The sequence below is a fragment of the Alligator mississippiensis genome, chromosome 5 (assembly GCF_030867095.1).
Source record: "Alligator mississippiensis isolate rAllMis1 chromosome 5, rAllMis1, whole genome shotgun sequence".
In the NCBI taxonomy this organism is placed as follows: domain Eukaryota; kingdom Metazoa; phylum Chordata; order Crocodylia; family Alligatoridae; genus Alligator; species Alligator mississippiensis.
The window spans coordinates 161,971,210-161,989,837 of record NC_081828.1 but is presented as its reverse complement, the minus strand read 5'-3'; the positions used below and the strand labels follow the sequence as shown (position 1 = coordinate 161,989,837).

General features: G+C 39.8%; 1 protein-coding gene across 1 annotated transcript in view; it reads left to right on the top strand.

Annotated features, from left to right (window-relative positions):
- Positions 1 to 18,628, top strand: part of HDAC9 (histone deacetylase 9) — a 657,492-nt gene that overhangs the window by 535,188 nt on the left and 103,676 nt on the right. The window contains exon 22 of the mRNA XM_059728942.1: positions 3,647 to 3,765. Coding sequence (XP_059584925.1) covers positions 3,647 to 3,765 — 119 coding nt within the window. The remainder of the gene's footprint in view (positions 1 to 3,646; positions 3,766 to 18,628) is intronic.

The window sequence follows — 18,628 nt, the reverse complement described above, 5'->3', positions numbered from 1 at the left end:
CTATCACAAGTTGTGATCTCAGGGCTTTGGGAGAGGGGTTCTTGCTTTGGTGTGAAATAAATTGCTTCTGGTTGACACCACTTCTACATTTTGTTTTTGTACATGTTCAGAAAAAAAACCTTGTTTAATTTTCTCACTCATCATTTCATCTCTCAGCAGAGCTGAGCAGAGATGCTGTTCTCATTGTCACCTCCTGTTACTATCATCATAGTCTCCATCCCTTTTTTGTTTAGGCATTTCTGTGTATTTTGCTCAATAGGTTTTATGCTGCTATTTCAGGCAACAGTAGTAGCGATGTGCCTATAGCTCTTTGGCATTTTCTATTATAAAACTCTCTTTTCTGTAGCTTACAGCTCTGTCAAATTTTACCTGTCTGAGCTGGAATTTTCTATTCTGGACTTTTATCTTACATGATTTTGGGGGGGAAGCTTCAGCTAAAATAATGTAATTATTCCACAGAACAGAATTATAGGATAAAACGCATTGTTTCTCACACATTTAAAAAACAGCTATTTTCTCCCCAAATCTTGTTCTATGTTTTGGTACCTCTGTTTAGAATAGGAACTGGAAATTTGGCAGTGGGAATGCTCTGGTACCATGGATGTGCCTTCCTTATCAAAATCTGACCAAATCTGATCGAGTGATACAGTTCTAAAAAATCTTAGGTTGCTTATGCTCCATAGAAACTTATTAAGAATTTGCAACTCAATTATCTGAAGACCTGAGCTAAGTACAGAAAGTCCAAAAGCCCCAGGCTGAATCACTTCAGTCTTCACAGGTTAGTTTAAAATGCCTGAACTGAACTGATATGCAAATGAACAGACATTCACTTTTGACTCTGGAAATGCAGCCACATGCATGCAGTGGCCTAGGCTAGAAACCGGGGGTGCTAGAGCATACCTTCTTGCTCAGCTGTAACAGACAACTTGGGACAAGGCTAGCCCACCCACCCTATGAGGGGGATGGAGGTGTGGGGAGCTACAAAGCATGCTGGAGGATTGCAAATTAACTTGAATCTGGAGGGGATCTGGGACAGAAGTTCAATAAACTGATTTAATCTAAATCAGTTAAGTCTGATACTACATCTGTGCAGGTTTATCTTAAACTGGTTTTGGCCACATTGAAAGTGGTTTATATGCACTGAACTTCTGTCATGTCACAGATTTGAATCAGTTGTTGATTACTTAAACCAGTTTATGTGTAACTTTTGTCCCTAGCCCCAGTCTACACAAACCATGTTCCCTTTAGGCTTCTCTTTGCCAATCCGATGGTTTATGTGGCATCCCCACAGAGTAACTAAGCTAGTTCCATCTTTGCACTGCAAGGCCTATGCAGGACTCACCTTGCAGTCACTCTGTCCCATGTTCTTAATGCTCCCCCTCGTGGTGACCAAAAGAAGGAGGACCTAATATATAGAGGGATGAAAAATTGTGAATTCACAGATTCATAGAAGTTTAGATCATCAGGTCCAGCCCCCATGCTCTGGGCAGGAAAGACTGGAGGGTAAAAAAAGATATAGGGCAGTAGGACAAGGACAAATGCTTCACAGAGTGGGGCAAAAGAGTCTAAAGAAAGCGTGAGATACCCCAGAAGCCTGGTTAGTTTGGTATACTGGAGATGAATTGGATTGCACTGGGACTGAGCTTAATCTGTAGGACCCATGCCGCCTTCCTGGTAGAAGCCGAAGGTGCTTGGTGAATGAGGTAGTAACAATACAAGGGAATATATCATAATAAATATACACAAGAAGGCCAAACTAACATTTGGCCTAACATAGGCATTCACATTGCGTTTGAACATTTGGCTCTGCAAACTGAATGTTGTTTCGCTGTAGCTCTTTCAACCTATTTAGAATTTTTGTTATGGAATGTCTTCTATAGCTGCATTATCCTGAGACCCTTGTGGACATATTCTAATCTGCCTCTAAAAGACATTTACACAGCTTTTACATATAACTAAATCATTAAACACAACCTATTCAACATCGGTCAACAGCCGCCAATTTACTAGAAGGTCTAGTTTCCTTCTTTAGTTCTTTTGGGCTTTTTGAGCATACTCAAAGTGCTCCATCAAGGTGTGAATAAAAAGCTCAGATTATGGCTCAATGTTGAAAATGTCATGTAGAATATCAGAATAAAACAAAGAAAATAAAAATACTGAAGAAAAAAAATATGCCAAAAAGGAGAAAATTGCTAGTAGTCACACCTATTTAACATGAAACCTAAGTTTAAGTACATATTTTTTTTAAGTACATATATTTTTTCTATGTACAGTATAAGTGAGTGCGTGCTTGAAATTAGGGTGTAGGTTGTAGCCGTATTGGTCTAAGGACATACAGACAAGGTTCTTTGGGTGAATCTGATATCTTTTATTAGACCAACTTAAATAGTTGGAAATTTTTTTTTAGCAAGCTTTCAGATTTAAAAACCCTTCGTCAGGCATATTCATTCTGTCCAAGAAGAACACATACCAACTGCAGAGACTTTCTCAGCCTGATGAAGGGTTTTTAAACTCAAAAGCATGCTAAATTTTTTTTTCCAACTATATAAGTTGGTGTAATAAAAGATATCAGATTCACCCAAAGAAATAAAGCAGTTGATCTCATGTATTGGGACACTGAAGATTAATTTCAGCCTGAGCCTGGATTTCCTGTAGTTCATTTCTAATAGCGTTTTTATTATAGTACTTGACTCCTAATATTCTAATTGACTTAATAATTAAACAGTTATCAATCCTGAAGTATTAGTGTTTGAACCAGGTGCTGGTGTGAACCCAAGTTTTGGGTATAAATCTTGAAGAGTCAGTTTAAAAATATATATTTGTGAATCCTATTTTTTTTTTTTACATTTTCAAAAATAAATTTGCCTCAAACATTTGTTAAATGCAGGTAAAGGTTAAAACAAAAACAATAACAAAAACCTGAATCTAGGTTTGCTTAAAACTAATGTGAAAGAAAGGGTTAAAAAAACAGGAAGCTCTGGGAATGTGAAGCACTGAATTATCTTACTGACACCAGCAGGGGTTGCTGTCACTAGTTTGTGGTTGTCACATTCCTTCTGTGTCTGACCTTGGAAAGGCTCGACACCATAGTCTGGGTCTGATTAAGGGAATTTCATGTTTTTCCTTTGCTAGTCACCCCCCACCTTGACAAACATTTAAAAATGTTAAGGAAAAAAAAAGTTTGGAAAGCAAACATTTTCCCAAAAGAAATTTATAGTTCAAATTTACATCAAGTTTGCACTAACTGGAGCAGTCCGGGTTTCCATTCAGGCTTTGAGTGTACTCTATATACCATTAGTCACTCTTTTGGAAGACGCAGCTTTTTTTTATAGGCAGCTGGATAAAACAGGCACAGATGTGTGTGTAATGTTAGAGGCTTTTGCGTGTACCTGCAAATTGTTTTTTAAAAACTAGAAAAGTGGAAGAGAAAAAGAATGAATTAATTATAAGAAGTGAAACAGATTTTTTTTCTTTTTTTTTGTTTGGCTAAAGGTAATGAGAACAGGTTTAGTTAAAGGAACATAGTAATGTACCTGATGCATAGAATCTTGTTTTTGTATAGTGGGTGTTTTGAAATCATGCCAAGCAGTGTGGTGCACAAACATATGAGTTTTAATTTGTAACTGATTGTCTTTTAACTCTGCAGGACTGTGATTATGCCAATTGCCAGTGAGTTTGACCCAGACATTGTCTTAGTATCAGCTGGATTCGACGCTGTGGAAGGCCATGAACCTCCACTAGGCGGGTATAAAGTCACAGCTAAATGTATGTATAGGTGTGTTTTTCTGAGTTGATAAGTCTTCTAGGAAGTACTGTTATATTAGGACCTATAATGTCCTATGTGATTGCATCACACACTTAACATTTGTGATTCACTCCTTTTGGTAAAGACATACTTATTGGCATATTTTCTTGGCTTTAGGCCTTAAAATTAATTCGGATAGCATTCAAGAAAGTGTTTCAAAGATGTCATGCTTCTCAAAAGTCTTCCCTTCTAAAAAGAGAAGCGGATTGCTTATTTTAAAATATGTTTAACAAGTTAAACTTTAGAGACTCTATTCTGATATTGAATTATTTTCATACCAATGTAATCTGTTGACTTCAGTGGGATCAATGTACTTATGAAGGCCAAAATTTTCTTATAGACCTAATGATTTTGTGGAGCTTCAATTCTTGGAAGACAAATTTAAGACATGACAAGGACCTCATTTTTAGGATGCTTAGCCTTTATATAAAATCAGGTCCTTCTGAGATGCCTCAGATTTGGATTCCAAATTTAACACATCAAAATCATTGGCCACTGCAGAAATTGTTGCCCAAAATATTTTTTATGCCAAGGATATTGAGTGGGAGTGGAGTGCTCAGTTATAACTTGGAGTGTGTAATATTACATTAAACACCATGCAGTTGCTAAACATAAAACAGGGTTTATATTTCATGCTGATATACAAAATGGTTTTAGAATTCAGAGCCTATATAATGCATTTTAAGTCAATTAAAGAATGATAAATATGATAGAGATTGTGATATAATAATATGATAGATATTAAAAAATGGACATTTGCTGCTGTCATTAATAACAAAGATCTTGAGAATTAATGATCAAATGGAGTTAAGGGTGCTCAGCATTTTTCAGGATTGGGCTTAAAATCCTAGAGGAATTCTATCCTTCTGACCACCTAGCTTGAAACAAATTAGATCAATAGAATGAAGTAGGAGTTTTGCTGTTGTCATCATTGGTGGTACATTTGGACTCCTGATTCGTATTGTAACTGCACGGCTTATTGGCACTCAGACGCTATAAGGAATATCAAGGACAGAGAGACAGAAATTTACATTGTCTAGACCAGGTTGCACTAGGATGTTGGTATACTAGCAGTGCTCTGTAAGGAAACAGTATAATGAGAGCCCTTGTGCACTCACAGGAGAATGGAAATCTGGAAAGGGAACAGTTAGGAGATAGGGCCAACGTCTGGTCAGCAACTGAATTTCCTTTAAGGTTGGTGTAGTGGTTGTGCTTCCCAGGGATGGCAGGGAGCATAGTGAAATGCAAACAATGATGTACATATCTCAGTGTTTGCTAGAAGTGTTGTGAAATTCATTCTTTGTACAGGTCCTTCTGTGCTGCACAATCTCCATTACCATTCTGCACAAATTGGATCATAGTCCTCATTAGCTCAACACCTTTTTTGTGCAATGGAGGTGGGCTTCACAATGCTGCTGAAATAGTTTCCCAGAGGGAAACATTGGCCATTGGATCCACACTTATCTGGCTGGGTCTAGCAGCTGGGAGCTACTCTTGCTTAAAAAAAAAAGCATTCTCCTAACCATCTTTCACACTGAATATGCACCATGTGTCCCCCCTTCCCAAAAGGGAGGGAGGAATGAATTTCACTCTGAAAGTAGAGACATATTTTCTTTGTTTTGAAATCGAATCAGATCCATTTTAGATCTTCCATGTCCTATTCTAAATGCATTCCATCCTCTTTACATAGCCCTTACAGAAACAATCGTTGATTTTTAGGACATGAAACTGCACATATACAGCAATATCAATGTAAACAAAAAGATGATTTACAGTAAGTCCCTCTTGTTTAAGTTAAGGGAAAGCCAAGATAGAGCCAGATAATAATCATGTACCTGAGGGATGAATAAAGTCCTTTGTACAGAGCCAAAGGAATTTATTATTTCCCCAAAACAAAATTCTCAACATTCCACTGTACCTTTTTAGAGCATAACATACTGGCTATGGTATATAGAATTATGCATACAGCATATAACAAGAATCACTTAAAATCAGAGAGACAGACATTCATATTAAAGAACTACTGATATCATCTAAATAGATATTCACAAAAGAAATAATAGATTACTTCCATGAGCTGAAAATTGTCCCCAGAATAAGCAAGCATACACAGAAATTTTAACATACTTTTGCAAGCCTCAGCTGTAGCCAAACTATTTTTCTCATTTTTTTCTTAATAAACTTTTAGTACTTTGTACCCATTTAATATATTGCTTTTCCTGCTTTTTTGATGGCCTAATGCAATTGTTGTACTTGTGAATTATGAAGGCATTTACATCAAAGAAAGAAAATTGATTCTTTGACTCTTTGCTCCACTTGGTAAAAAAGCATTAGAGAGACACTGGGCTCTTGATGAGGAACATTTTATGGCTTTCATTCAGAGCATAGTCACAGAGGAATAGCTGTAAAGTATTAACAGAACAGCAAGCCCTAGCCATAAGGAACTGAGAGAAAAAAAATAAAGATAGAACCAAATGAAAAAATGTTTGGGCAAATAAACTGGTGGTGTTACTCAACTGAAGTCGTAAGTTGAGATGCAAAAGGAATGAATTTGTTGCGTTAAACTTCCCAAATAAATATATGTTACTTCATGTATAGCTCACATACATAGCTCACACATTTTTGCATTTTATTTGCTTAAATTTAGCATAGACTTCTCCCCTGCATGGTTTTACTTTCTGAAAAGTAAGCAAAAACATCAACAGAAATCTAATACTACAAAGCTTTTCTGTTGGCTCTACTTAATGTCAGGTATTTACCACAGGGCTGAATTTCTGAGTTTCTCTAACGGCAGCTCATACGCTGCAGCAGCTTAGAAACCCAGTTGTGACATAGGATGATGGTAATGCCAGAGCTAGAATATCTGTCCTCTGCCCCATATGTCCCAACAGCTAGAGCTATTCCTCTTTTGTTAGGGTAACCCAGTATGTGTGGGCTGAGCACGTGAAAGGAATAAAGGTGAAAGGACTGGCACAATTCTGCTTCATGGAGGATCTAAACTGTAGAGATCAGGGTCTCAGAGACACTGAGCTGCAGGCTGCTGGGGTTTCTGCTATCTTGAGGCTGCACCTCTGGCCACAGGGTATCCCTGTTGCAGCAGCTGGTAGGCCTGAGGGAAGGATTCCTTCACCACCCCTTGCAGAGATTCCAGACACAAACCCTGTTTCCTTGGTCTTTTTCAAGAGATCAGACGTTGGTTATGTGCAATGCAATGCATGCACATGTCTCCCTTCACCAGAGGCATAGCTAGCAATATTGGTTCTCTGGGCAGAGGTGTGCTCAAGGATTTAAGAGCAGGGGAGGAATGGTATTAAGGCCAGAGAGTTAGGGGCAGGAGTGCCATTAACTCAAAGTGGAATTTCAAAGATCCCAGCTGCTGCTGCCACAGTATGGCTTCCCAGCATGCCAGCTACTGCTGCCACTGTGCAGGGTCCCCCCACCCTGGTCAGTAATATTATTGCATGGGCTCCCATGGGGTTGCAATTCTGGTGTCTCCTCTGAATTGGCTTCCTGACCTGCTTGTCCCACTCAATTTGTGCTACTGCTCCTTACCTAATACAGCAGCGTATTCAAAAGCTCTTCTGAGATCCTGCAGATATTCAAAGTAATGGAGAGCCGCTGGTTGCACTTACATAGTTGCTATATACCATTTTATATATAGACATATGCTTATACTAACTCATAGTTCTCCATATGATTATCATGTCAATTTGACTAAATAAACTGAGTTAATCTGATAGAGCTATAGACATGTTTTGAAAACAAAACTTTATTTAACTTTTTTACAACAAATTAAAGAAAATCTTGAACAGTATTGCTCACTTTTAACAAGATCTAATACCTTATCTGTTAATTTTTTGTATTATATATCTCTTAATTTTTTATATTTTCTTTATAATTCTTTATATTGAATTCCTTATTGGAATTAAAATGTATTCAATGTTAGAAGCCCTAACTTACCAAATAACTGATTAAAAGATTTCAAAGTGTATATGTTTATGTGAAGGTTATCTGTATTTTGATATCACTAAAGCTCCCATTATCATGTCTCCTCTCAAACGTTCTGATGAAATATACTGAGTAAAACATTTTTATTTCATTTTATTTTTTATGATATGAAATAGACTAAGTCAAACTTTCTTTAGTAAAAAGAGATTTTTCAACTAATTTGATTTTTTTTCAAGCTGTGCAGTTTTAAAAATACAAATGCAGATTTTTATTTTTATTTTTATTTTTAAATCTAGCTCAAATGTTTGGGGCTTTTGGAGCAAGGGTGGAAAAAGGTTTTATGGTGGTTTTTGATCTTTTCTCCTCTTTCTTATCCTTTTTTTCAAAATTCCATTGTTATGCAAACTTTTCCCCCCACTGGCCTTGATGTTCCTTCACTGGCTGTTCAATTTTCTAAGGGAGAAGAGGCTGATCTTCAATAACGCTTTGTGTAGCTACTGTCCAAGAAATATTGATTTGATTCAGTATAGAGAACAGAGTAGTCTATTCCCCCCCACCTGTCATGATTTCACTCACATGTTCGCTTTGAAATGCCTACTTTTGCCTTTCTTTATAACAGATTTCTTGCTCACAGAAATACTAAGCACACCTTTCACTTGAAATGAAGAATGAGAAGCAGGGTTTGGTTCTGTGACAACGGGCAGGATGGGACATGGTGGAATGCTAGGTCCCCCATCGCTGATCCTCTGATAGTGTGATATCCGTTACAGATCTTGTGCCATGCATAGAAGTTAGAGTAGGACACCCACTGTACTAGCTTCTGTTAAGGCCTGGAACCTGAGCATTGGGGATCCCAAACCACCTTGCTGCAGTTGTCAGTTTAATACATGAAAGCTGAATTTGCATGTAGTAAAGCACTGGGGCCTTAAAATAAAGTGTAATGTATAAATATGTACATAAGTGCTTTCCTAAATAGGGATGGACTCAAGAAAATGCATAGTGCTTTCCTAGTCAAAGTCCACTACTCCCACGATATAAATGCTAAGGCCTTATCTGTACATAGCTCTGTATCAAGTTACCTAAATTGGTAGAAAAAAGCAATTAGTTAAACTGGTTCAGCCCTTCAGTGCTGGATGCTGTTTATAAAACACCTCAGTATCAATGTAACTGAATCTACTCAAGGGAGTTAAATCAGTTACAAAAACTGTGAGGAGAAGCCCTAGGCAAGGGAAGGTTGGCTTTCTCTCTTGTAAGAGCTGCATCATGACCATTACAACAGGTCTTCAGGGAGAAGAGGGAATGGCAACCCTATGGAGCGGAAAGCCTCTCTTGACTCAGGTAGCAAGTTGACAGCTTTGTCTCTAACAGTGCTACTTGTGAACATATACATGACCTGAAAAGGCAATATCCTCATTTGGTATAATCTAGCATAGGTTCAAGACACTGGAAGTAAGTTTTCTGTAACTGAAGATGTGGTCAAAAGCTTTAGGAAGAGAAGCAGGACTTTAACAGGAATGAAAAGATACTAAATATTAGGGCTGTGTGAAATGGCTGTGTTTCGATTCAGTTTTGGGTTCGGCTGTTTCAGAGGACAGTGATTCTTTTCGGTGTTTCGGATCACTGTCCTGTTTCAGCCAAAGCTGTTTTGAACAGGCTGCAAGGGAAGCTTTGCACAGCCCTACCCAGCCAGGCAGGGCTTGGGGATGGGGGCTGCAGGGCCCCAGCAGGGAGCAGGATGGGGCTGTGGGTGCTTGTCTGGGAGAGGGCCACTGCCCTCTGTGCAGGCAAGGAGACCCCCACACGGATCTCTGATCCTTGTCATGCTGGGTCGCGGGGCAAGAAAGCAGCACAGGGCAGCGGGCAAGCCTGCTGGTCCCTGCTGTGTGACTCGGCTCCGCAGGGAGCAGAGATCCGCACCGTGGGTCTCCTCACCACTGCTGCCTGGCCCGTGCTGCCCCAGCGACATGGGGCTACGTGGGGCAGGCAACAGCAACGAAGAGACCCTGACACAGATCTCTGCTCCCTGTGGAGCTAGATCACACGGCAGGGACCAGCACTGCTGTGCCGCATGACTTGGCTCCTCAGGCAGAAAAGATCTGTGCTGGGGGGTCTGCTCATTGCTGCTGCTCACCCTGTGCAGCCCCATGTCACTGGGGCAGTGCCAAGCAGGCAGTGGCAGTGAGGAGACCCTGGTGCGAATCTCTGCTCCCTGAGGAGCTGAGTTGTATGGCAGGACTGCAGCGTACAGCTGTTTCCCTGCAAGCCTGGCTCTGAAACTCCGACATTTTCCAAAACTTTTCTGAAATGTTTCGGATGCCTCATTTCTTTTTGAAGTTGTTTCTGAGCCTTCCGTTTCAATTCAGATTTGGTGTTTTGGACACCAGAATGGCCCGTAACAAATCCGAAACAAAACAGCTGCTGAAATTTTGCACAGCCCTGCTAAATATGTGCTGCTAAAACCCTTATACGATCCCAGTACCAGTAGTTAAGCATCTTTGTGTATAGATTTGTCTGAGTATAAGAAATAATATTAATGTTTAAAATTAATTTGTTTCACAATTCACAGTCCTTAGAAAGTGCAAACCTAACAGATCATCTTTCTATTCAGCCTATGTAAACTTATTACATACAAGCTTTCTGCTTTAAAATTTTGTAGCATCTCTCTCCATAGACTGTACCCTGTACTACATCATGCACTTCTATGGGTATTCCACTGCCATTTAGCCCATGTTCAATAAATAATTTACCAAAATTTTGACCACATACTACTGTTTTTGATCTTCATGCATAATAACTATTAATAAGATTAGGATCCCTGGTGAATCAGGGTCTCTGTGTGGATCTTAACCCCAAAACACTTAAGATGGAAGTCTGCTTGTGTCTGAATAACTTCAATAATTCTCTTTTTATGGCTAAAATGTTTTAAATGTTTAATATAAAGTACCAACATAATGTACAGTATAAGAGTATAGAGATATAAAATACATTTTGATACCAGAGTGATGAACAATCTTTAAAAAAAAAAAAAAGAAAGAAAAATAAGCAGAAAAGAGAAGAGAGGTAGAGACAGAGAGGGATTGAGTATAGGAGAGAGATTCAAGAAGTATGAGAGTCTACAACTCAATGTTGGACTCCTGACTCCTACTAGTAAACATTGAGATGTAGCTGGTATGTCCTGTACTTTGTTTTATAGTTACTTTCTGTAGCCCTTGCTAAGTCGTACTGTCATGCCATTTGGATTTACAAATCATAGAGATCTAAAAAGGGACTTGTAGATCTGGTTATAAATTTGCAATTTATTGGGTCTAGTAAAGACAGTTGTTTTATAGTAGATTTCTTGGAATAATGTCTGCATTAAAGTCCCTGATATCATTTTACCACTTAAGTAAGTATTTCAGACAACTGGTCTTTAAAAGCTCATCATTGCATAAAGAGGGTAAAATAAACAGCGTAGTGTCAGCTAAGACTTGGGGTGTTTTCAGGACTCTTATCTTCCAAAATAATTGCATTTTGTTAAAGGTTATAATGATTTATTGGAGATTTTTCTATTATTTCACTCTCTTATCCCAAAGAGACTATCTGACGCCATGGTGCAAAATGAGATCAACAGTTAGCAGTAGGAAAAGATGCCACTGAAGGCATTTAAGAAGTAAATCATTTAGTGTCAGTTTGGATACCCATTTACTGCTGTGCCAAATTAGCGATGCACAGTTGCTCAATTATACAGAAGCTGTGGGTTCCAACTCAATTTAAGTTAATGTGCTCTGACCTGATTATATTGCCTGCAATCAGTTGGTTTGCTGATTTTGTAGATCATATTTTGAAGAAGTTAAATTACTTCTTTAAACATCTTGAAAAAAATATTATATCATGAAATATTTTAATAGAACTAGCAAAAAAAGTTCTAAAGCATTCAATGCATTCCCACCTACCACAGCACAGGGAACATAGCACCTTTCCATTTCAGTATAGAGCAGTGGTGGGCAGGATTTTGCAGTGGGTCCAGCAAGGACCCAAGGCTGGGCAATGCTTCCAACTAGGTCTCTGCTTTTCCTCACCACCTGGCTACAGTTGGGTGAAGCATCCCCACCACTGGTATGCTGCGAAAACCCCTCAGCTCCACAGGTCAAAACCAGAAGCTCCTCAGGCTGAGTCTGGCTTATGGGCTATATGTTGCCAACCCCTGGAGAGAAAACAGAGCACCTTCCCATTGCAGCATGCAGCTGGTCACAATAGTCACAGGACCGCCACCCAAAGCACAGGGCATTCAAACATTCTAAGTATCCATATTTTTCAAATAAATCTGTGGCCAATTAAGGTTGCTCTACAGTTCCCTGTTCTTGTATTAGGCAACCTCTCCCATCTTGGAGACCAACCTCCTTGTCAGAAAATGCAAAATGATGGATAGAGTTTCTTTTCAGAACAAAAAAATAGCAATGGGAAGTCTGAGTCCTGATTTCTGCTCTGCCTTTCTGCTCTGGCTATAACTTCACACATGAGGCAAAGTCTTCTGATAGGAGAGTGCACTTTAGTTTGGTAGACAGCAGCATAATACAGTGTAATGTCAGCATTCTGGAGTGAGATCAGATGAAGATTTAATAAGGTATACGTATTTAAGAGTTGGGGTCATCAACCACTGAATCACCAATGTAGGATGGAGGAGTCTTCATCATCTGAACTCTTTCATTCAAGCCTGGATGTTTCAACTAATAAATATCAAGCCACTCTTCCAGATGTGGTGGGCTTAATGCAGAAATCACTTGGTGAAATGTTATGGCCTGTGTTATACAAAAAGTCAAATAATTATTATAATGATACTTTTTGGCCTTAATATCTGTGAAGTTTCAGAAACTGGAAGATGATGGTGTTTCACCTTTTGCTGTCATATGGATGCTTATAGCTGCTGCTCTCTTGTATCAAAACTAAGTATTTGGCTCTTTTTTTTCAATCTACTGTGGTCTCTTAAAGCTTTCTCCATTTTTCAGTTTCCACCCCATTTTTGAAGTTCTCTTAAGTTTCTCTACTCCATTGGATTTCCATTATATTTATGAACCAAACTTCTGAACTGATCCACACTAAACTTTGGAAGAGGTTTCAACTAGAGCTATACTTAATGTCTCAAGCTTGTTGTATCTATAAGCAAAACTTTGCCACCTGCCATCCTTGGGATTTATAAAATGCTGCCCATGATTGTTGTGGTTATTCCAGGAACTAAGAAAATGTACTGTTAAGGAAACTTAAAATAGAGTTTTGTAATGTCTGTTGCAGAGCACCTTGTATCCATCGTACAATCTTTGGCCAGGTATAGATATTATACTTTTTCCAGTATAAGCGATTGGAAACTGTACCCATACCCATAACAGAATAGAAGGTCAGCAAGAAAAATCTGTCTATACTTGTAACAGAACAGAAATTCGGTACGTATAAACTGGTTTAAAAATGGCAGAACTCGGTCTAAGTTTTGCCCCTCCTCCAAAGGGTGAATGTGTGTTCGGTTCACTACCAATCTAAACAATACTGCTTACAGAAAACCATGTAACTTAGATTCCACCTCAGGCTTTTTGAATGTCTGTACCTGGCCTTTGGGGTATCAGATGTTCATCTGTATTGCTGTAGGACCTAGCATAACAGAATTCCAGTCCTGATTGGGACCTTTGGAAGCTATTGTAAAATAACTATTGGCCAATAATATTAAGAAGTCAGACAAGGAATTTGGTTTAAAGGCAGTAGATGAAATGGAAAATGAATTTTGGTTGGGACAGGAACCTATTTGCTTATGTATTTTAGAGGTGGAACTGAAAAATGAATTAGCTATATAATACTTGCCTCCTTTCTAAATGTAATATCAAAGATGAAAAGGCTTAGAAAAAAGACTCAATAGGCATTGATACATGTGCTCTGGGAGGCTGGGGGGAACAGGGAGGGCACTTTAATTAGAGTGGCTGCAAGAGGTGCTCTAATTAAAGCATCAGGAATGTCACCCGTATCAGTGTCCCCACACTGAAAAATGGTGGTGGGGACGCTTTCATTAAAAATTGTCAAATAAGCTTTTGTTAAAGTGCCCCCACCACCATTTTTCACTGATACACGTGACACTGGATCGCGGTAATTACCATGCTCCAGCACACTCAAATAATTTAATGTAATTATAGTGCATCGGAGCACCCCTGATGTATGTGTATAGGCACCCTTTAAGTTACCTTTTAAAGCTTAAGGCCAGATCCTACTCCTGTATTAGGTGCTTAAATAGATGTAAGTACATAAGTGTGACCCTAATCCACCCTGTTCAGTCCCTGAAAAGTATTAATATAAAAGGTAGATCTTTCCTCCTCCTTCTTGCTGCTTAATTTTAAGGCTAAGGTGATCACATATTACAAAAATATGTGTATTAGTGGATTTTCAGTCTTAAACAAGATTGAATAGTATTACTTGGAGCTCCTTAGTCCATTTAAACATGTAATAGGTGGAATAGGATCTGGTACTTAGTACTTTGAGAAATACATGACTTTCAGATGCAGATATATGCTGGACCAGTTTGAAGAAGTTTGGTTACCTTGTCCATACAAAGGTACCAGCGCTCAAACCACTTAGTTATAGTATTTTGGGCTGCCCACCTGACCCAGGCCCAAAAGAAGCAGATTTTTTAAATACAAAATCAGTGCATATTTTACCTTATTTTCCAAAGTCAGAGAAATTTTCAACTAAAGGAAGCATGCAGTTGGCTGAGATAGCAGTTCCTACAGGAGTACACTTAGTGAAGGATACACTTTAGAATGTAAAGGTTAAGTTACATGCCTCTAAACTTTGGATACTTTTTTAGAGCACATTCGATTGGTCCAGTCCTCTCCTCAGCAGTGGTTGTATCGTCCCAAATATTTTCAGAGCTTAGCTGGATAAATAGCACACCTACATGTTATATCTGCCACTGTGGCTTATAGTTTCCAGGAAGAGCTATAAGTAGTTTTCTCCTTGATCCTTCGGTCATGAATGACCTGTGCCCCCGGCAGCTGGGGGGGTACGGCAGCAGCAGGAGTATGGCGGTGGTGGGAGTGCAGCAGCAGTGAGCGGGGAGCTCCCACAGACACCGTCAGTGCTGTTGGTGGTGGGGGAGGAGCGGTAGCAAGCGCTGACCAGGGGACAGCGACCACTCACAGGCACCACTGGCAGCATCAGTGGTGGCCAGCAGGGATCGCTGACCACCCGCACATGCGGCAGCAGTTTGGCAAGTGGTGACAGCCCGCAGGCGCCGCTGACAGTGTCGGTGGTGCCTTTATGTAGGGGGTGCACTGCCATGCTCAGGAGGTGCACGTGCACCTGCGTGCACCCCCCCACATTGCCCCTGCCTTCGATTATGGGTCACGGGCTCAGGAGGGAGAGACATATTGAAGAAGTCAAAAGAAGACTGTGGTGTTGGTGCCATCGCAAAGGCTTCGGCTTCTTTGATCACAGTCCACACTTCAGAGAGAGAGGCAGCGGTTTGTTGGGAAGGGATGGCCTCCACTTCACTCCGATGGAAAAGAAGCTCTTCTTTGCCAGAACGGCTGACTTGCTTGACAGGACTTTAAACTAAGATTGCCAGGGGATGGGTGAATAATCATTGGGGACCCCCTTGGCTCAATAGGGAACTCATGGACCTTCTGAACCTGAAAAGAGAAGCTCATAAGGGATGGAAGCTGGGAAATACCACTAAGGAGGATTATGCAGCACTGTCCCACATCTGTAGGGAGCAGACCAGAAAAGCCAAGGCTGAAACCAAACTCAAACTGGCTACAGAAATCAAGGACAATAAAAAGTCCTTCTTCAAATACGTTGGAAGTCAGAAAAAAACCAACGGCAACATTGAGCCCTTGCTGACTCAAATGGGGCAGCTGACAGCCGACACCCAGGAAAAAGCTAATCTCCTCAACAATTACTTTGCATCAGTTTTCCACCAGCCCAAGAAGATCACCCTCCCTGACAGGATGCAGAACTGCCAGGCAATTCAGGCCAACCTGGCAATTCAGGCTTGCAAGGTGGGTGGATCAAAACCCGATGACATTCAGCATGGAGAAATGCAAAGTGCTCCACCTCAGGGGAAAAAACCTACCTCATACTTACAGGCTTGGCAGTACTACACTCACTAGCACCATGGCTGAAAGAGACTTGGGGGTCATGACTGACCACAAGATGAACATGAGCCACCAATGTGATGCTGCAGCTGGCAAAGCAAATAAAACTCTGGCTTGCATCTACTGATGCATCTCAAGCAAGACCCAAGAAATCACCATCCTGCTTTACTTGGCCTTAGTGAGGCCGCAGCTGGAGTACTGCATCCAATGCCAGGCTCTGTACTTTAGAAAGGATATGGAGAAGCTTGAGAGAGTCCAGAGGAGACACGTGCATATGTTTAGAGGTCAAGTGAACAGGCCATATGAGGAGACGCTGAGAGGCATGGGACTCTTCAGCCTAGAGAAGCAAATGCTCATGTGTGACTTGGTGATAGCCTGTAAGTATATAAGGGGTGTGCATTACGAACTGGTAGAATGTCTGTTCACCAGGGCAAACCCCAAGGGAAGACAAAGTCCAATGGACAAAATGCTGGAAGACTGTTTTAGACTGGACATAAGGAAAAATTTCTTTCTCGTCCATGTCTCTAGAGTCTGGACTAGACTTCCCTCAGAAGTGGTGCAAACACATACTCTGGATACCTTTAAGAAGTGCTTGGCTGCTTATCTTGCTGGGGTGATCTCATCCCAGTGGACTTCCAGCCCTAGTGCCTATGAAATCTATGAAATAGGCTACCTAAGGAGATAGGTAACTAACAGCTAATGTTGATTGGACTCAGTCTTTCACTATTTTTCCCTTTGGTGAATTATCCAGGAGTCATTTCCTCCCCTCTCCCTCCACCCCCATAGAAGATATGTCTGTCTGCTAGTTAACTAAATAGTGGAAGTTAAAAAACACTTGTATACTGTATTCTACACAGACAGTGCTAATCCATCTGCAGAATACATCAGGTGCCAGTTATGTGATTTAGAATAGTTGTGTGAGACAGGATGAAGGATAGATTATGATGGTAAAAAAGGCCTACTGCGCCATAAAGAAGTATAGTCCGTCACTTGCTGCTCTTCCTTTATCTTTTTTACTTCTTGTGTTATTTTTCTCGATGATAGCAATGAACCTGGGTAGGGGGTTTTATTTTAGTGGCATATTCTTTAAGTTCTGAACCATAAACGCAGAAACACTGCCCACCCCCCATATCAACAAGGATATTGTTTAACAAGGGAAAGTGAAGTTTCAGGGCCATTTTGCAGCTAATGGAAGTTGATGATGCTTAGTGACTAGTAAACCTCTTTTTGCATTTCACAGGATTGGGTCCTGGAGAAAGAAGTCTCCAAAATGTGCATTTCTACATAACAAAGAGTCTGGTCTTTTATAGCATCAGTGCATTGGGAATTAGGGTTGTCTTTTAGAACTTGTGAAGCCTTTATTAGAAGAGCATAATTTATGTCTTAGAATGTAAGTGTTCTTTGTAATAAATAGAAATGTGCTACAACTGCTTTCATGGTTGTCCCACAGGAAAAAATTGTAACATATTGCCCAAGGTTCAAAACTTCAGGAATGGAAGATATGTAATTTGTATACAGAAGTCTCTCTTGTGATTTCTGACCACTATTTTTGATTAAAAAGAAATAACAGACAAAATGTTTATTTCTCATTCGGTGAAAAAGAAGGAACACAGTCTTGATTATGAGCATGGGTAGCTCATTTCTTAGGGCTTCAGTCCCCATTACTTAAAGCAGACTGTAACTTTAAGATGTTATCTCTTGGCTGCACAAATAAACAGCCAGTTATACTTTTTATGGTGGGTAGTTCTGAAACCAACAGGGGATTAGAAGATATTAGCTTGAGTTTGTGGTTCCCTGCTGAACTATCTAGGGTTCCACAGATTCTTGTCCTGAATATTTCACAAAGCAAACACCTCTTATCTGGGGTGATATTCTCACACTGGCCTCTTGGCCATGGACTTCAAAAGCTGATCACAGGGAGGGCTAGAGAGGCAATAACCCTTAATATAACAGAGTCTATCCTGATAGGAACAGACAGGGTAAAGGTAAGACGTCTCTGAAGTTTGCTGTTGTGTGTTTAGCCCCATGGGGTGATAAAGGGCCATCTGTTTTTTGGTCTGCAAACTCATCTTTTTCACACTATCCTAGGATCAAGTACACTTCATGCTTGACTGATGTCAGCACCCGGAATCGTAATGATATTTTCTTGACTTGTTTATCTTTGATTCCAAACCATTGTCCTGTTTGCTGTTACTTTAAAAAAAAAACAACCAAAGAAACCCCTCCAGATAAAATGAACTTCAAATGTGAAACAAAGTAGGAAAATATTTATTTTTTCACCTGAGAAAGAGAAAAGGAAAAAAGCTTCTTGGATTATAATTTTTGAGGTGGTTAAACTTTAATTATGGGGCCAGTTCCTCAAACTCTTACTCAAAGTAATAATTCCTATTGTCGATATTGCACGCTATGTTTGAAGGCAAGGTGGAACATTAATATTAGACATTCAAATGTAAAAATATTCTGAAGCAGGCTCTTAAAACACTATGATTTTCATAAAAAAATAAATTGGGCTTTTTTTATTGCCCTTCAGTTACTGAGACCTGAGCTAGAAAGATGAAATTCCCATGCAATCTTTTGATTCCAGAAGCTGGGGATTTAACAAAAACACCAAATATTGTAAAAATGTAAGTAAAACAGCAAAGGTTGAAAACACTGGAACATGATAATAATGTGCTATTGTTTTCAATGTTTAATATATAATTTCCCGAAATAAATGCAAAATCCCAATGGAAATCTTACTCGCTTGAGTAGTGTTCGTGAGTGAAGT